Raw genomic sequence first — 15,876 nt, forward strand, 5'->3', positions numbered from 1 at the left:
GGAGAAGCGGAATAGCAACGATAATATCTCACAACTCTCTGGTCGAGGAAATCGTGAATTAGTCTCTTTCTATCGACAGTTGACAGGAACCGCAGTAATCTGAGTCGTTTCCGCGCTGATCAGATTGTCCAAGCTGCAGTTCTCAGAGTTCACCGCTTGGTGGCAGCAACGAGCGCCGCCGTTGTTTACCCTCGACCTCAGGCAGAAGAAGAGCGGTCTCCGCTCCGCTTGCTGCGGTTATTTGGGACGGATGTATTTTGTTTTTGGGTTTTTTTTCCCCCTCCACGAAAATGTAATTTGGTGTAAACGCGCTGCTCGCTGGATATGACCGAGTGGCCCGAGGGAGGACTTTCACAGCCGGACCGCGACTGATGGTGAGAAGAACTCTCACCCATTTTCTGACAGCTCGGTTCGGCTCGGCTCGACTCGGCTGCTGTGATAGACAGACCCGTCGAGGTTAACATGGAGGCTAGGCTAGCCCGCCAGTGACCGTGTTTTCCAATGACCAAAAACGAGGACACGGCACCCCCTCGGCATTGAGATACTTCGGTGGTACTCGAAGCTTTACTCAAAGACGCATTACAATTTCGATCCATTCAAAGTACGCCTCCACTGTATGGATAGAAAATTGCTTTAACCAAAGACACAAATTCAGGCAGGCTTCTCAGGGGTTAATAAACATGTTTAAGTGACGAGTTTAAACAGGTTAAATTAGTAATAAACATGCTTGTCTGACGAGTTCCAACGGGGCAGGGATAAAAGAAACCTTCAAAGTCTCTGACACTAAATAATGAAAGAAATAATGTCAACGTTGCATTCGAAAGGTCGCCCTGTAGTGAAACAGTAGGTCTCTCTTTAAAAAAAAAAAAGTCTTGCTGGACAAATGAATGAATGAAAAAGATATGAAATCCTGTTCTAAATTGTACCTGCGCTAGATTAGCAAATTTAGCTTGAACAGACTTTTCGATTTGATGATGTACATAAAATATTTTATTGCTTACATGAAAAAAAAAAAAAAAAAAATGAAGACCGGGACATTTTCCCAACTTAATGGAAAAAAACAAAACAAAACAAAACCCAGGATGTCTTTACTGCTTTCTTTCACTTTTAAAATTCTTCTTCTTCTTCTTCTTCTTCTTCTGCCAGTTTGTTTCACAGTTTAAACTATTATTATAAACTAAATATAAACTATGTTAAACTACTATTATTTTATTATTATTGTTTTATGAAAATGTGCTTAAAGTCAACACTTCAGCCTTTAGGAGGTGTGTGTAGAGTTGCTGTTTGTGCTAATCAGTGTCCACTAGCCATCCCTGACTTGACTGGCTGGCATCACCTGCTCTCTCCATCTAAAACCTGTTTCCTCCCCCTGCAGTCTTAGCTCCTCCCGGCCCAGTCCCTCCCAGTCCCGCCCTGTCCAGCCCAGTCTTTCCCAGCCCAGCCCAGCCCAGCTCAGCTCGGAGCCGGCGGGAGCCATCCAACGAGCTCAACATGCTGCTGAAAATGCCCCAGAAGCTGCTGAGGACGGCGCACTACATGGAGCTGGGCAGCTACCACCACTGGCCGGTGCTGCTGCCCCAGAGGATCCGGCTCTACACGTACGAGCAGATCCCGCTCTTCCTCAAGGAGAACCCCTACATCACTGACGGCTACCGGGCCCACCTGCCCTCCAAACTGTGCATCAGGAGGTGGGACGTCCTGCTCAGCCAATGGAACCCCCCCCGCCCCCTCGACGCACTCATGCTCTTCACCCTGCATGCTTCTCCTCTTCCTGCAGCATTTTCATGCTGTCCAATGAGACGGTGAACATCTGGAGCCACCTGCTGGGCTTCCTGCTCTTCTTCTCGCTGGGAGTCCAGGACCTCTCCACGGTCCTGCCGGCCTCTGGGGCCAAAAGAGAGGACTACGTCATCTACACCATCGGCCTCTTCTGTTTCCAGGTCAGAGTCACAGGAATCCCTTATTTTTTTATTTATTTACCGGTTTACTTACTTCTTATTTATTTATTTATTTTTTTGACTGTGAGAGTTGTTTTCCACTTTTGAAAGAATAACTGCTTATTATTTTTTCCTTTCCTTTTTTTTTTTAATTTGACATCATCATGCACATCAGCATGCTCCTCACCAGCTGCTGTTTCTCTGCAGGCTCCACCTCCTCCCCTTCTTTCTCTCTCTCCCTCTCTCTCTCTCTCTCTCTCTCTCTCCCTCGCTTGTTCGCTCACTGACTCATTCCAGGTGTGTGTTGGGCTGTGTTGTGCGGCTGAGGACGGTAGAGTTGAGTGTCGGTCCCTGAACTCCTGCCCAGCGTAGCCACAGAGTCTGTGTGTCTGCTGTCGGTTGTCTAGGACCTGCAATGGAGACACCAACACCTCCTCATCCGTCTCCTCATCCTCCTCATCCTTCTCCTTCTTCTCTTCCTCCTCCTCCTCCTCCTCCTCCTCCTCTTCTTCTTCTTCTCTTCCTCCTCCTCCTCTTCTTCTTCTTCTTCTGCCTCTTCCTCCTCCTCCTCCTCCTCCTCTTCATCTTCTTCTGCCTCCTCCTGCTCCTTTTCCCCCTCCTGCTCCTCTTCCTACTCCTCCTCCTCCTCCCACTCTTCCCCATTCTCCTCCTGCACTTCTTCTGCCTCCTTCTCTTCTTCTCCTCCTTCCTCCCCTTCCAGTGATTGCGTAGTTTTTATTCAGCCTTCCCGCTTCGCTCATGATGATGATGATGATGATGACAATGATGATTAAAAAGCCTCTCCTCCTCCTCCTCCTCCAGGTGTGCATGCTTTGCTCGGTGGGCTACCACCTCTTCGCCTGCCACCGCTCGGAGAAGACGAGCCGCCGCTGGCTGGCGCTGGACTACGCCGGCATCTCTGTGGGCATCCTGGGCTGCTACGTTCCCGGCATCTTCTACGCCTTCTACTGCAACGCCGTGAGTGAGGAGGCACAACTGCTGTGTTTTTTTTGTTTGTTTTTTTTCTGTGTCGGCCGTCGCGATGACGAGAACTACTGTGGCCTGTCTTGCAGCTCTGGCGCCAGGTCTACCTGCTGACCATCCTGTCGCTCATCCTGGCCGTCTTCTGCGCCCAGGTCCACCCCAATTACCTCAACAACGACTGGCGGCGGATACGCGTCACCATCTTCTGCTGCGTGGCGGGCATCAGCGTGGTGCCGGCGTGCCACTGGGTGTGGCTCAACGACGGCTTTGCCGCCGACGTTGTGCAGGTGAGGACCGAAACACCGCCCCCTACACCTCGTTAGGGGTAATTTTAGACCCCACTGGTCTTAAAGGTCCAGTGTGTAAGATTTTAAAGAAGAAACAGTGACACCAAGTGGTGACATTTTGGTACTCTAGCATTCTTTGGTTCACCCAAATCAACATTTTTCTTTTCTTTTTGCAGCTCTTCCTGCCGCGAGTCCTCATCATGTACCTGATCGCCGGCTCCGCCTTCCTGTTCTACGTCACCAAGATCCCTGAGAGGTATTTCCCAGGTGAGTCCTCCACCCCCGCAGACTGTGTGCCTGCAGAGATTTAATATAGTCGCTGCTAAAAGACCAGGAGGAACCTTAGTCAACAAAAACAAGATAAAAAAATCCCATGATAAGTAAGCAAGTAAAAGTTTATCCATGTAGCACTCTTCACAGTACGGTTACACTGAGTGCTTCTCGATGCAAAAGACTTGTTCTCTTATACCCCTAAAAAGTACCACTAGAGGTCAGTATGTCCTTCTAAATCAGAGGAACCACAACCAACAGCCAAAAACCTCCAGAAACAGAACAAACAGAAACAAGACATTTTTCCTCATGTGTGATCGATTCACTCGTTCAGAAAATGTCAACTTTTAAACCTTCAATCGTAATCTTAGTCGTGCAGCGTGTTCATTACACACATACGCACATACACGCGTACACACATACACACATACACACATACACACATACAGTGTTTAGCATTCGGAGCCCTTTGCGTTGTCTCCCCCTGCAGGCCAACTCAACTACCTGGGCGCCAGTCACCAGCTGTGGCACGTGCTGGTGGTGCTGATGTTCTACTGGTGGCACCAGACCGCCGTGCACATCATGCGCTTCCGCCACAGCCGGGCCTGCCCGACGGCGCTGACTGGCGGCGGCGGCGGTAGCAACTAAGTTCAGCGGCTCATCGTTGCTGCCTTCGCTAACCAACTGTTAGCCGCTAGGTTGACCCCGTAAAAGAGTGTAGCATTTAGCATTCGACTGAGCCGCCAAAGCTAACAGTTATTGAACATCGGCGGGAAAAAAAAAAATCGACAACAAAAATCTGTGGGGCTCAAAGGCGGCGCCGGCGCTGATTCCGATCCCACCGGACATTTTCCCCTCCACGTTTTTTTGGGGTTTTTCTGCTGCCGATATCGCAGCGACACTTGGGACTCTCCCAGCGCCTCCCTGTGGACGGGTGTTCAGCCACTTTCCCTCTCTGTCTTTGAATGTGAACAAAGCGGACGGCCAGTCAACCAGTGTCTTCGCAGGCAGCCGACGTAATACAGACTCACAGCGGGGCCCAGTAGGGGGCGCCGTGGCCGCAGCAAGTCCACAAGTCAGTCAAATGTAAAAATGATTTTGATTTGATCGGCCACAGCTGCTTTGAAGTCAGTGCAACAATCGTTTTTTGGTCATTTCACTAATAATGAAAAGACGACTGAACCCCTGCTTAACAGCCTTTGAACAAATATTTGATGATCAATCACTGAATTTTCCCTGCTGGGAAAATGACAACCTTCAATCCTCAAGCGCTAATCTTTCCCTTTCACTGAGCGAAATCCTGTTCCGAAAGGACAGCGCCTCCCTGTGGTCTTCAAAGACAAGTGAGGCGACTACAATAACTTGACTTAACACAGAGCGACTGATTTAAACAATCAGCTGTGCTGTTTTTTTTCATGAATCTGTTTTCATATCGAGCAGCAAACAAGCAGAAATATCATCCCGACTGTATATTAGTCTCCTGACGTTATGTTGCATGAATTTGAGATATTCTTTGTTTTAATGTATCAATATTTGCAGCTGTAAAAAAAAAAGTTATACACGTGTAAACAATCAGTGTCATCAGAAAACTTCTTTGCTAGTGAGAGTTTCCATCTTTTCATATCAACGTTAATGCATCCGTACAAGCTTGTTCATCCGAATCATCACGATGCTCAGCACTCATTTCTACACTTTCCTGGTGAAAAAAAGCTCATAAAAGTGCATTAATCAAAGTTTCTATGAATGCCAACCGAAGTGACTTGGTTTTCTAGTTATGCATGCTTTTATTTTGAAACCTGAGCCTCTGATCACTGTAAAATCCTCTTACTCCTCCTCTGAATGGTCTTTCTCTTTGTTTTTTTGTGTATTTTTTTCCCCATCACTATGATGTTTGTTCATGCAGCGACTCCAGTCTGCATGTAAAATGATGTAAAATATTTGTTCTGGTGCCTGTGTGGAAAATATATTTTTGAACATTTTGAATGAATAAAGAATGCTTGGGAAAAAAAAAAAATTATATCACTTTGTTAGTCCGGGCTGGAGTTCACACAACTGACCAGCAGGGCGCAGCATTGATTTTAAAAAGGTGTTCTTGAATATGAGATTTCAAAGTTTTGTTCTTTAAAAAAAAACAAAAAAAAAATGTGTGTGTGTGTGTGTGTGTGTGTGTGCAGTAGCTAACCACAGATTGTACTGACCAGCCAGCAGGTTGAAATCACACGTCGTCACCGTCCCCCCACTGGCAATTTGGAGCGCCGCCGCTAAACCTTCTCCTGACGACACTTTCACCTGCGGGGATTCAAGCGGCGCGCGGCCTCTTTTAGCCGCCGCGTTCCGCCTCGCCCCTCACAAACTTGGGCGGCTGCGATGACGATCGTGCCGTTGGGCGATGCGGCGACTTGCTGATCCCGTTGCCCAGTAATGAGCACCCGGAGCTACGCCTTAAAGCCCGGTGGCGTCCCAAAAGTGGGATCAGGGTCGGAGAAATCACCGTCATCGAGGCGCTGAGGTTTTTTGTTTTAATACAAATGGGAGGGAAAAAGGTTGATTTTCTTATAGTTTTTAAGATTAAAAGATTATTTGTCACTCACATTTCACGTTACATGGCAGTGAAATGTTGGTGTGGCGGAGCCCGACGCGCGTAGTGCATTGAGGGAAATAGAAAAAGTGTAAAAAAAAAAAAATAATAATTCAGAAATTGGCAAGTTAAATGTAAGTTTACAAAAACACAAAGTTAAAAAAAATATATTTAAAAAGTGGCTAGTGCAGTGTTTGAAATGTTACACTATGCGATATAATATGATTTAATGTAACTAGTTGCAAACAAAGGAATGCAAAAATATGAAATTCTATGATTATGATACATAATAATAATGACAACAGTAATAATAATATCGGTAAAGTAATAATGATGTGCAATTGTAACAGTGCAATAGTGCAGTATAATGATTTATTTGGAATGCAACTGGCTTCTTTAATGTAATGTTAAGAGCGTCCCAGACTGTATGAGACATTATTTATATGACATGGCAGTGACCTCTGCGTGACCGATGGTTGTATGTCGGCATATTTAATCATTGACAATCTCTGTTGCGGCACAAGACACAAACCGTCCCAAAAGCATGTTTACAGGTAATAAGTGAATTATGGGGTTTTAATATATAGCTGAGAGGGCAACAACGTTGGCAATAATTACATGTCTTTAAGATTGAAAGGGGTGCGGTCATGCCAACTGCTCATTTTGATTTTGATTTTTTTTTTTTTTTTTTTTCCCACCGTGTTAAAATGAGCATTTTACCTGACGGGCTAATGTTTATGTATGTGCAGTTCTCCTCAACAACCTCACTATAGAACATCCGTCCGTCTCTTATGGCGCTGCGCAAGTCACAGACACAAAGACTCTGTTAAAACCGTGTCTCTTTAATTCAAGTATTGAACATTTAAGGCAGTGATCGTTGCGTATGAACGTTGAATGTCAACAGACAAAATGAAAGTCAAGTGGACTTCACCCTAAAATACAAGTTTATCGCTGTCATGAGTTTGATTTAAATGAATACATGGCGGGGATGAAAATATCGATCGATGGCAAGACATGCATACAAAATGCAAAAATACATTATTATACATTTTACAAGGAATTGTCAAAAAACGCATTTGTCCTTTGTTCAAGTTTTAAAACAAGTCTTCAGTAAAGGGAGGAAGAGTCCGACTACTTAGGCACATTCCAAAACCAGTTTTCCTGACTTTTATTCCCTCCTGGTTTTCTTATTCTCTCTCAAAAAGAGAGGAATGTAATAATACCACAAACCAAAGACACGGGCAGCATATCAAGTCAAAATAAAAATAAAAACACTCTTTATTCCCCATGACTTAAGTATTAGTGATTCATAATGGCCTGTCCCAACCCACACCCCGTCTCTATTGAGCTTCATGGATTACATTTTTTTTTGTTTTGGCACTTAACTCAGTGTTATCAGTGTTTCTACACTTTTCACCCTCACTATTTCGTCTTTATCTCCACCACTAACAACAGTTTTCATGTTATCTGTCCTGCTAGCCAGCTACTGGATTATCCAGCACTCACCCTTGCTAAAATTCTGTGTTTTGATGGTTTGTGTAAACAGTTTTTCCTTCTCGAGATGCATGTCACCGGTAGAAGTTTGCCTCACTACCTTAATGCCCAAGGCACTTTGTTTTTTTTCTTATCTGTTACCCCCAAATATAATGCAATGAGCTATGCACCCAATTTGTTGTAGAATTTCTGCATCCACATGGCGCAAATTTAAAATGAAGGAGCCCCACCGTTACATGCGTGCTTGTAATAAGTTTACCAGTATCAAGAATCTTTGGAAGGATCAAGTTGTGCGTGGTATTGTTATGCGAGGCAGTTGGTTAAGGTTCAGAAAAGGCAAACGTAAAGCTTCTTTTTGCATGTAAGCCAACTATACCCCATCCGGAGCTGTTTCTTTGTCAGCCAGGTCAAGGTCGGTTAATCTTGCTTTTTGTATTTTTCATCATTAACTATTAGTGAATTAACTAGTTCAGCTATATGCTGTTGTGCTCTTCTACCTTTTATAGTCCTCACCCTAAATCTGCTCTTCAGTTGATTAAGACAAGAAGCTAAATGTGAGGTCATTCCAACTTCTTTCCCTCTATTCCCTTTTTTCTTTGGCTTCTCTACTCCCCCTGGTCCACTGTTGTGACTTCTTTGTCCGCGGAGTTACTGTTGGCATAAAGAACCGCAGTATGGACTGTGTGAAACAGCATGCCGCTCATGTCTTTGTTCTTTTTCCCAAAGAAGTGAGACTTTTGGAGGGTATCAATCACTGAGGCATTACAACTGGCGAGGAGCACATCAACCCCAATGTCTTTATATTCCTTGACCAGCCCTTTGACTGTGGTGACCCCCGTTGAATCCAGAAACGGGATGGCTGAGCAGTCCAAGACTATAGTGTCGAAATCCAACTCTCTCTCTACAAGTCCAATGACAACTTCCCTGTTGTTTTTCTCGCTATTCGTGTTTGTGTTTCTCAAGGACAGCAGTTTGGCCTTCTTCTCCTCCTTTCTCCTCCTTGCCATCTCCAAGAAAGGTTCAACGCCCACAGCTTTGTAGACGGACCTGAGGAACACGTCTTTGTTGGCGTAGTAGAGAGGAGCCTGAAATCTGAAGACCTGAACACGGGGTGGCTGCACGAGATTCCTGTACTCGTTCATGTCTTCGTAAAGTTCACTTTCACTGGCACGACCCAGGAGAGAGACCTAGCAATATCAGAGAAAGTTAAAGGATAAAAATGAATTTATGTCAGTTGTCTTGGCACTTTAAAAAAATAAGGAAGCAACGGCTACTAAAGACCTTTACTGACTTTTGGGTTCTGCATCTCGAAAATGATGCAAGTCATGGAGAAAACGACTCCCAACAGGAGGCCCAGTTCAACGCTGATCAGGGCTGTGGCCGACATACTGACTAGCCACACGATGGCGTCGATCCGACTGGTCCGCCACTTTGCAGGAACGTCTCTAAACTTCCTCAGCGCCCCTCGAAGACTGACGATGATGATACAGGCCAGAACACACTTCTGGAGATCATAGAAGAAAGGTGCAAAGAAGAGGAGGACGAGGAGGACAACCAGGGCGCTGATCAAACTTGACACCTGAGGAGGGAGCAAAGATTTTGGTGAGCAACTCAAGGTGAAAAACCCTGGAATGATTATATTTGACACAAGATCTTGGACACACAATCTCGGTGGTTTGCCAACTCTCAAAATTGTAAAAAAAAAAAAATTAAAAAAAACATCTTAAAGTGAGCCCCATTATTTTGCTAGTTTTGCAGCAGGTCAGCAAACACATCCAAGACATTTTCCAACTAAACTCTGTTGAGTTAATTGACCTCACCTGTGTCTGACAGCCTGTTGAGTCCTTCACCATGGTTTTTGCCAGTGCAGCACTGGTGGTGAAGCAGTGAAAGAATGAGGGGATGATATTACAGCAGCCGATGGCCACCATCTCCTGGTTGGGACGAACCGTGTAGCCGTTTTTCTTGGCAAACATCTCAGAGAGCGACACTGTGAAGGCGAAACTGTGAAAGAAGATTTAACGTGGCTCATAAGCAAACAGGAAACAAATTGTAGTTTACATCATAAAGCCAGCGTGGCTTTTATTCAAACAGATATTCACTATCTTGACAATAGTCTGGCCAGCCAGTGAAGAAACACCCCTGTCAAGTTATTGATAATAGGTAGGATTTATCAGGAATTACACAGAGGCTGATAAGAAACGACTGTATACATGTTGATCATTTGTTGTTGATTACCTAATGACTGCCAGAGGAATGGCATCCAGAGCCACCCGGGACATCAGACTGATGCTGGGCACCTGGGGAGGCATGAAGCCTGTTGGGATGTGACCGGATACGCTGGAGCTGTAGCGGCTGTTCAGCTCGCCAAAATGACTGGCCAGCGTTGCCCCTGCCACCACCAGTAGCTCGGTCGGCAGAGGGACCTTCAGGCGATCCTTGTAGCGCTCCTGGATCTCTTTCCCAGCCACTTTAATTCAAAATTCATCATGGTCATTGTTGTTAAAGTCAGGAGTTTTCTTATTGGAATGCTGATAAGGCAGATAAGAAGAATAGTCAGTGGTCTTATTTTACCTAATACAGTGATACAGATGGCACTGGTGACGAGGTCGCACAGGTTGGTCTTATGAATGTTGGCAAAAATGTTGAACCAGGTGATGACCACCGTGCCGTAGCCCTGGTGTCGTGGAATCTTAAGACCCAGAAGGTATTTCGCTTGTACCGTCAGGATGGTGAAGGAAGCTCCGGTTGCAAAACCGTCCAACATTGGAGCGGACAGGAAAACTGAGACAAAGCCGAGGCGAAAAATGGCCATCAGGATCTAGCGAGGGAGACAGAGTGGGAATATAAACCAGCTGTCAAATGTGTCAGAGGATGGGTGGACTCGCTGTCCTAGTGGCACTTCCTAGAGTCCATCTCTGTTGGTTGTGGTGAAAGCTGAGGGTGTTTTTGCACCAGATTCAGACACCACATGCATTGGATCATAATGTGTGAGACTGCAACTCCTCCTTTACCTGATAGACACCAGCCACTAAGGTAAGAGCACTGGCGATGCTGATGGCATAATACTCCTTTCCAATCTGCATACCCATCAGCTCCACGGTGTGCACCTTGGCACTTGTCAGGTTGTTGCCCATCGTGGCATTCAACACATCGGAACCATATTTGAGGGGTTCCTCATTGAGGTCAAACCCTGCGTCGAACAGCTCCTTATCGACTACCTACAGAGAGAAATTTGCATGATTAGGCACATGTCCGCCTCCACCGTACAAAAGTCACTTTGTCGTTATCTCATACCTGGCCAACCATGAGACTCATTAGGCTGAAGATCCCCACGGACACGTGTCTGGATGTTCCCATCAGGAAGTAGATTATGTTTGCATAAAATGAGGTATATAAGCCATAAATGGGGTCGACTCCAGCCAGCAAGCAGTAGGCGATGGCCTGAGGTACCAAGATTATGCCGACAATCATGCCCGACATCACGTCGCCCCACACGTACTCTCTGAGCTTATATTTTGGTAGCCAGCGCACAACCGGGAAGAACCCAGTCAGTGTGGATCGGACTCTGGGTGCCGTGCAGGTGACACCCCGCTTTAGCTTGGACTTGAGCGCGGAAGCTGTTGGCTGCCGCTGGTGGACTCGTCTTTCCAAGAGTGACGGCGGCAGGGCCGGCGAGGTCTCGGAGTCCTTGGCGACCTGGTCCATTGTGCTAAGACAGAAGGAGAGGAAGAGGGCGAAGACGGTGGTAGCCGCCGGGTCCCTGGAAGAGAAGGAAAGCAGAAGGAAAGGGTGATAGTGGTTGGGTGAGTATTTGCTCTTAAAAGAAACAAAGCAAACCAGTCTTTGGGCATCTGTGTCTGCCGCTTTAAGAAGTTGGTTTTGGAGCCAAATCGTCTTGGGTTTAAGCAATCGACTGCGGTCGTTGGTCTGTTCCAGTGGCTTCCCACGGAAAACAAAAAATAACAAACAAAAAAAAAAACTCACCATGATAACTGATTAACTCCCTTGAAACGCATGCGGGTTAGTGTTGCCCACACATGACACTTGTGATTAGTCGCTGATCCCTGTGGTGCCGGGTGTATTTCAGTAGCAGCAGCTGAGATATGGAGTGTCGCACACTGAGAAGCCATAAAGGAGGTGTTGTTATCGTGCCTCAACATCGCAGCAACGTTGGTATTTATTTTCCTGACCGGCTTTAAAAGTGTGACTCTTAATGGACCAATAAGATCAAGAACAGAAGCTACTTCTCACTCTGACCATGTTTAATAGAATAATGGTGCCTCTGAAACCTCACGTTTTTCTTCTTTTTTTTTTAATCAGCTTTTGTTTGTTTTGTGCATTGAAAAAGACCCTTCTGCTGTAAAATACACTAAAGTTCGTCAACTTCCAGAAGAGAGACTGAGACCCGGATGAGAAACGTCAAAGTGTTTCCTTTCATGTGGAGGAACAAAAAAAAAAAAAAAAAGGGGGGGGGGGGGGTGATTAAAACACTGAGAGTCATTCACTGGATCAGATTGGATTGACTCGTCTGTTGACGGCCCGTGAACTACACTGAAAGCGACTGATTAGTTGGAGCCGTGTCGGTTCGGCCACCTCCAATCAATCTTCTCCGTCTGCAATCATGTGCTCCAGGAGCTGCAAACGCCCTCCTCCACAGAGGAGATGTACACTATTGCGCTTAACGAAACGTGTACGGGCCAAAAACAAAGAGGCGACGTGGGTGTTGGTTGACGTTCCACTGGCCGCCATGAAAACGTAATTGGTCAGATGTGCGAGTGCAGAGAGTTTAATAGTCTCATCATCCAGACCTTTGTCTCACCCCGTAAAACCCGGCGCTCAGCCGGCGCCTTCAGTTGAATCTCAAGCCATAAATGTAGAATTATGTCACATCACAGGCTTGGACAAAGGGACGCGTCTTCAACAGAAGAAGAAGCAACGACAGAATTGATCTGAACTGATCATAAAAAACAACCATCATTTTGAAAAATAAGTTCCCAGCCAGAATCAAACTTCCTACCCTGAAGTTCAGACGCTGGACAAGAAAGCAAGGACAGGAAATGATTGGCAGATTTCTTTCTTTCTGTTGTTGAATCCAAGTGGAAAACTCACCTGCGGGGTCTCGAGGTTCAAACTCGGGATTTTGAATCGACGTCTTGGTCTTCTTCTGCCTCTGTGTTTGTGCCACAGCAGCAGACCTGAGTCTGATCACTGCTGGATAAATAGACAGATAAGAGCAGCCCTTTGCTCACCCTCACACACTCCTCCTATTGGTGTGATCCCTGGTTGTGGGTGGGGCCTGTCTGTGCGTGTGTGTGTGTGTGCTAAACAAGGTCAATTTTTTACTCCCGTCAGGCTTTCGGGCGGCGTGCACTCGTGTTTGAAGAGTCGAATGGAGCTGCGACTCGCGAGCCGGAGATTCGCCCTGTTCAAATACGTCCAACCCAAAGAATCACACAGGAAAGTGCCACAGGACACCCAGCAGCGCTCTCTGTTATCAGTCCTCGGCAAAGGTAAACACACCTGATTGAGGTGTCAAGAGTCAGACGAAGGTAAAAGGTGTCTTTGACTTTTTTCAAAAGGCTCCTAATCTGAAGCAAATAATCAACTTAAAAAAAAAAAAAAAAAACTCTGACATTCCACGCAGGTTCCAGCTCAAGTCTTTGTTTGTCCTGGGTTTGGTTTCTTGGTTTTTTTCATCATTATTTGAAGCTGGTCCAGAAAAGGACCTTTTATATTTCTGAAGCAACAGTTTAACTCTGCGTCTTTGGTTCCGTCCGTCGGTCCTGCACAGACGATGTCATCGGCCCAAGACGAAGGCTGTTGTTTGTGAGCAGTGCTTCTAATTTTGTTCAGTTTGTTTGTTTGTTTTCATTATGCACAGATAACTTCAACTTCCAACAGTTTAAAAGTCAGAGTTTGGGCTTCAGAGTTTTTTTTCATAGGGGAAACACGTGGCCGGTCGTCTTCCGAGACGAAGGCCGTGTGACGTCCATCAGGTTCAGTGTGAGTGTGAACAAAGTGTCTCTGCTGCCCGCTGCTGAATGGAGTCATTGTCAGTGTGACGTCACCGACTGCTGGAGTCTTTGTGTTTTCTTGACGAGTTCAGTCACACACGCGAGCACACACACACACACACACCCCCCCCAAAATCTCTGCGCCGGCCCTTTAAATCCACCGGCAGTATCTGTCCGGCCGTGTGTCATCCCGCTGTGCTTCTTTCCTCACTTTCCTTTTGTTTTTTTGCCGTTCTGGGTCCCAGTAGCTTCGAGGGGGAAACAGTGCAGGACTCACCTGCTGAGAATCCAAACAGGAAGCAGCATCGACGGGACTTCCTGCCCGACCAGGAGCCTCTTCAGCCACCATCCGTGTTTCCTCAGTGGTTCCACTCTGCTGCTGCTGCTGCTGCTGATGCTGCTGCAGGCTGCTTCCTGCTTCCTCTTGCAAAGCATGATGGGAGCAGGAATCCCCCACCGCCCCTTCCCTTACTCCCGACACATACACACACACACACACACAGACTCACTGTGTCTATGCTGAGCTGAGGGGGGAGGGGATGGGGAGAGACAGATGGAGGAGGGATGGCTGCCATTGGACGGCGGTTGTCATGGTGACTAAGCTCCTGCTGGTGTGTGTGTGTGTGTGTGTGTGTGCGTGTGCGTGTGTGCGTGCACCACTACTCTGGGTGACTCTCGTTGTGTCCACTCTGGTAAAACTGCAGTCACTGACAGTAATACAACCAACTCGACATTTTTAATTTTATATTCACAGGAACAAAAAGAAGAATGTTGTGATTCGACGAAGCAAGAAAGCTTCACACATACGTCTGATTTAAAAAAAAAAAAAAAAAAATCAAAACAAGAAAAAAACGCTAACTGCTTTGCAGCATCAGTGGCCTGTTGCCGTTAATGATTTGCAGCGTGGCCACAAGGAGGCAGTGCTGTTGTTCTTTTAACCTGCTTGCGCTGCAGGTTTAAATGGAACACGGTGACTGTGTCTGTGATTTTAAACTTTGAAATGTGTCCATGTTTTTGTGGAGAAATTCACCTTACTGAAACGTCCGGGTGACATCACGGCAGCACAGCCGCCGCCGCCGCCACCAAACTCACATTTACGTATAAACAATCAATAAAACCAAACCAACAATGTTGAATCTGTTTTTGTTTTAGCCACTGCCAATCCAACTGGTGTTTTTTTTTCTGTAGTCACCAGTGATAAATGGCGGTATTTCTGCAGTATGGGTGAAAAGCTCGACCTTTTCCCATAAGTCAGAGAGAGAGAGAGAGAGAGAGAGAGGAGAGAGAGAGAAGTTTGATTTAAAAGGTCACCAACAAAAATGCAAACGTGGCTCACTGGTGACCGTCCTCACCTGCAAGCGACTCGACCTCCGACCTCTCCGACCTTTCTCACGCCGCTCGGCCGCTTAATAACTTTACCTATTAACTCCAGGGGGGTTAGGAAACCACTCGGCCTGATGGGATGTAAATGTTTGAGGGAGATTAGCTGCCGCGGTGAAGGAAAAAAAAAAAAGAAATTGTGTTTTACACTGCGAGCGGCCTGGCATCTGATTGGCTCCCGGTTCCCTGGTCGCAGGGAATCCAGTCCGGCTTCACCGTTTTCTAAACTTCCTGCGGCACCTCGGCTGCTTTTTCTCGTCAAAAGACGACAAACTTTCTAAATCCAGCAACGACACGTCTGCCTGCAGTGTGTGAACAACACACATCTAAATATAATCATATCATGTTCAAGTCAATGTGGGTTCTTTTTGCTTGTTTCATTTCCCCTCCCTCAGTTGAGCCAGAACTCATAAGCTGAGGAATATGAACTTTATGGCAACCGTGTAGCGACATCTAATGGCCACCAGAGGACCTGCACCCTAAACGTGACCCTCGACAGACCAGACGACACCTCTCCTCTGAGGACTTTTGCACTTGTTCGTCCAGCAGGGGGCAGTCAGCACTGGGAAATGCACCGCTCTCCGCTCTAATTTGTAGCTCGTGGTTTCATGGATCAAAGTTGTGTTTCCAGAAATTCTTTGCTGCTTCCCAGAGTCCCCCCCCCCCTTCTCCGTTGTGGCCCGTCGGTCTGATGAAGGAGAGACTGCTCTATCTTAAGGTCATCATCAATCCCACGGAGGCTGCCATGTTAAGGAAAACACTGTGATGGACTCTGAAACCCAGGAGGAATCGGCTCTGTGAGAAGTGCAGATTTCAACTCTTTGCAGAGACTCGGTCGGCTCTGGGAGCCCGGCAACGGATAAAAATACCGTCGAGCTGCTGCCTCGGCTTCAGAGTTGACGTGGAGCCAAGACAGAAAGTCCTCCGTG

General features: G+C 46.5%; 2 protein-coding genes across 3 annotated transcripts; one reads left to right on the top strand and one right to left on the bottom strand.

The window, feature by feature from the left end:
- Positions 1 to 212: 212 nt before the first annotated feature.
- LOC142890144 (progestin and adipoQ receptor family member 3-like) lies at positions 213 to 5,492 on the top strand. The gene is made up of 7 exons (XM_076028970.1): positions 213 to 374; positions 1,376 to 1,688; positions 1,778 to 1,940; positions 2,760 to 2,915; positions 3,011 to 3,208; positions 3,385 to 3,475; positions 3,969 to 5,492. Exons 2-7 carry the CDS (start codon positions 1,492 to 1,494, stop codon positions 4,124 to 4,126), a joined length of 963 nt encoding a protein of 320 aa, XP_075885085.1. The 5' UTR covers positions 213 to 374; positions 1,376 to 1,491; the 3' UTR covers positions 4,127 to 5,492.
- Positions 5,493 to 6,878: 1,386 nt separating this feature from the next.
- slc26a1 (solute carrier family 26 member 1) lies at positions 6,879 to 14,017 on the bottom strand. Of its 2 annotated transcripts, none has more exons than XM_076028968.1 (8): positions 13,845 to 14,017; positions 10,848 to 11,313; positions 10,565 to 10,771; positions 10,125 to 10,371; positions 9,789 to 10,020; positions 9,371 to 9,554; positions 8,842 to 9,129; positions 6,879 to 8,737 (listed from the first exon to the last, which is right to left on the bottom strand). In XM_076028968.1, exons 1-8 carry the CDS (start codon positions 14,000 to 14,002, stop codon positions 8,156 to 8,158), a joined length of 2,364 nt encoding a protein of 787 aa, XP_075885083.1. In that variant the 5' UTR covers positions 14,003 to 14,017; the 3' UTR covers positions 6,879 to 8,155. The 2 variants fall into 2 exon arrangements, with proteins under 2 accessions (XP_075885083.1, XP_075885084.1); XM_076028969.1 differs by lacking the exon at positions 13,845 to 14,017 and adding an exon at positions 12,663 to 12,809.
- Between the last annotated feature and the right edge of the window lie 1,859 nt (positions 14,018 to 15,876).

Source organism: Nelusetta ayraudi, unplaced genomic scaffold, assembly GCF_046127955.1.
Source record: "Nelusetta ayraudi isolate G7.1 ecotype Tasmania unplaced genomic scaffold, CSIRO-AGI_Nayr_v1 ptg000026l, whole genome shotgun sequence".
In the NCBI taxonomy this organism is placed as follows: domain Eukaryota; kingdom Metazoa; phylum Chordata; class Actinopteri; order Tetraodontiformes; family Monacanthidae; genus Nelusetta; species Nelusetta ayraudi.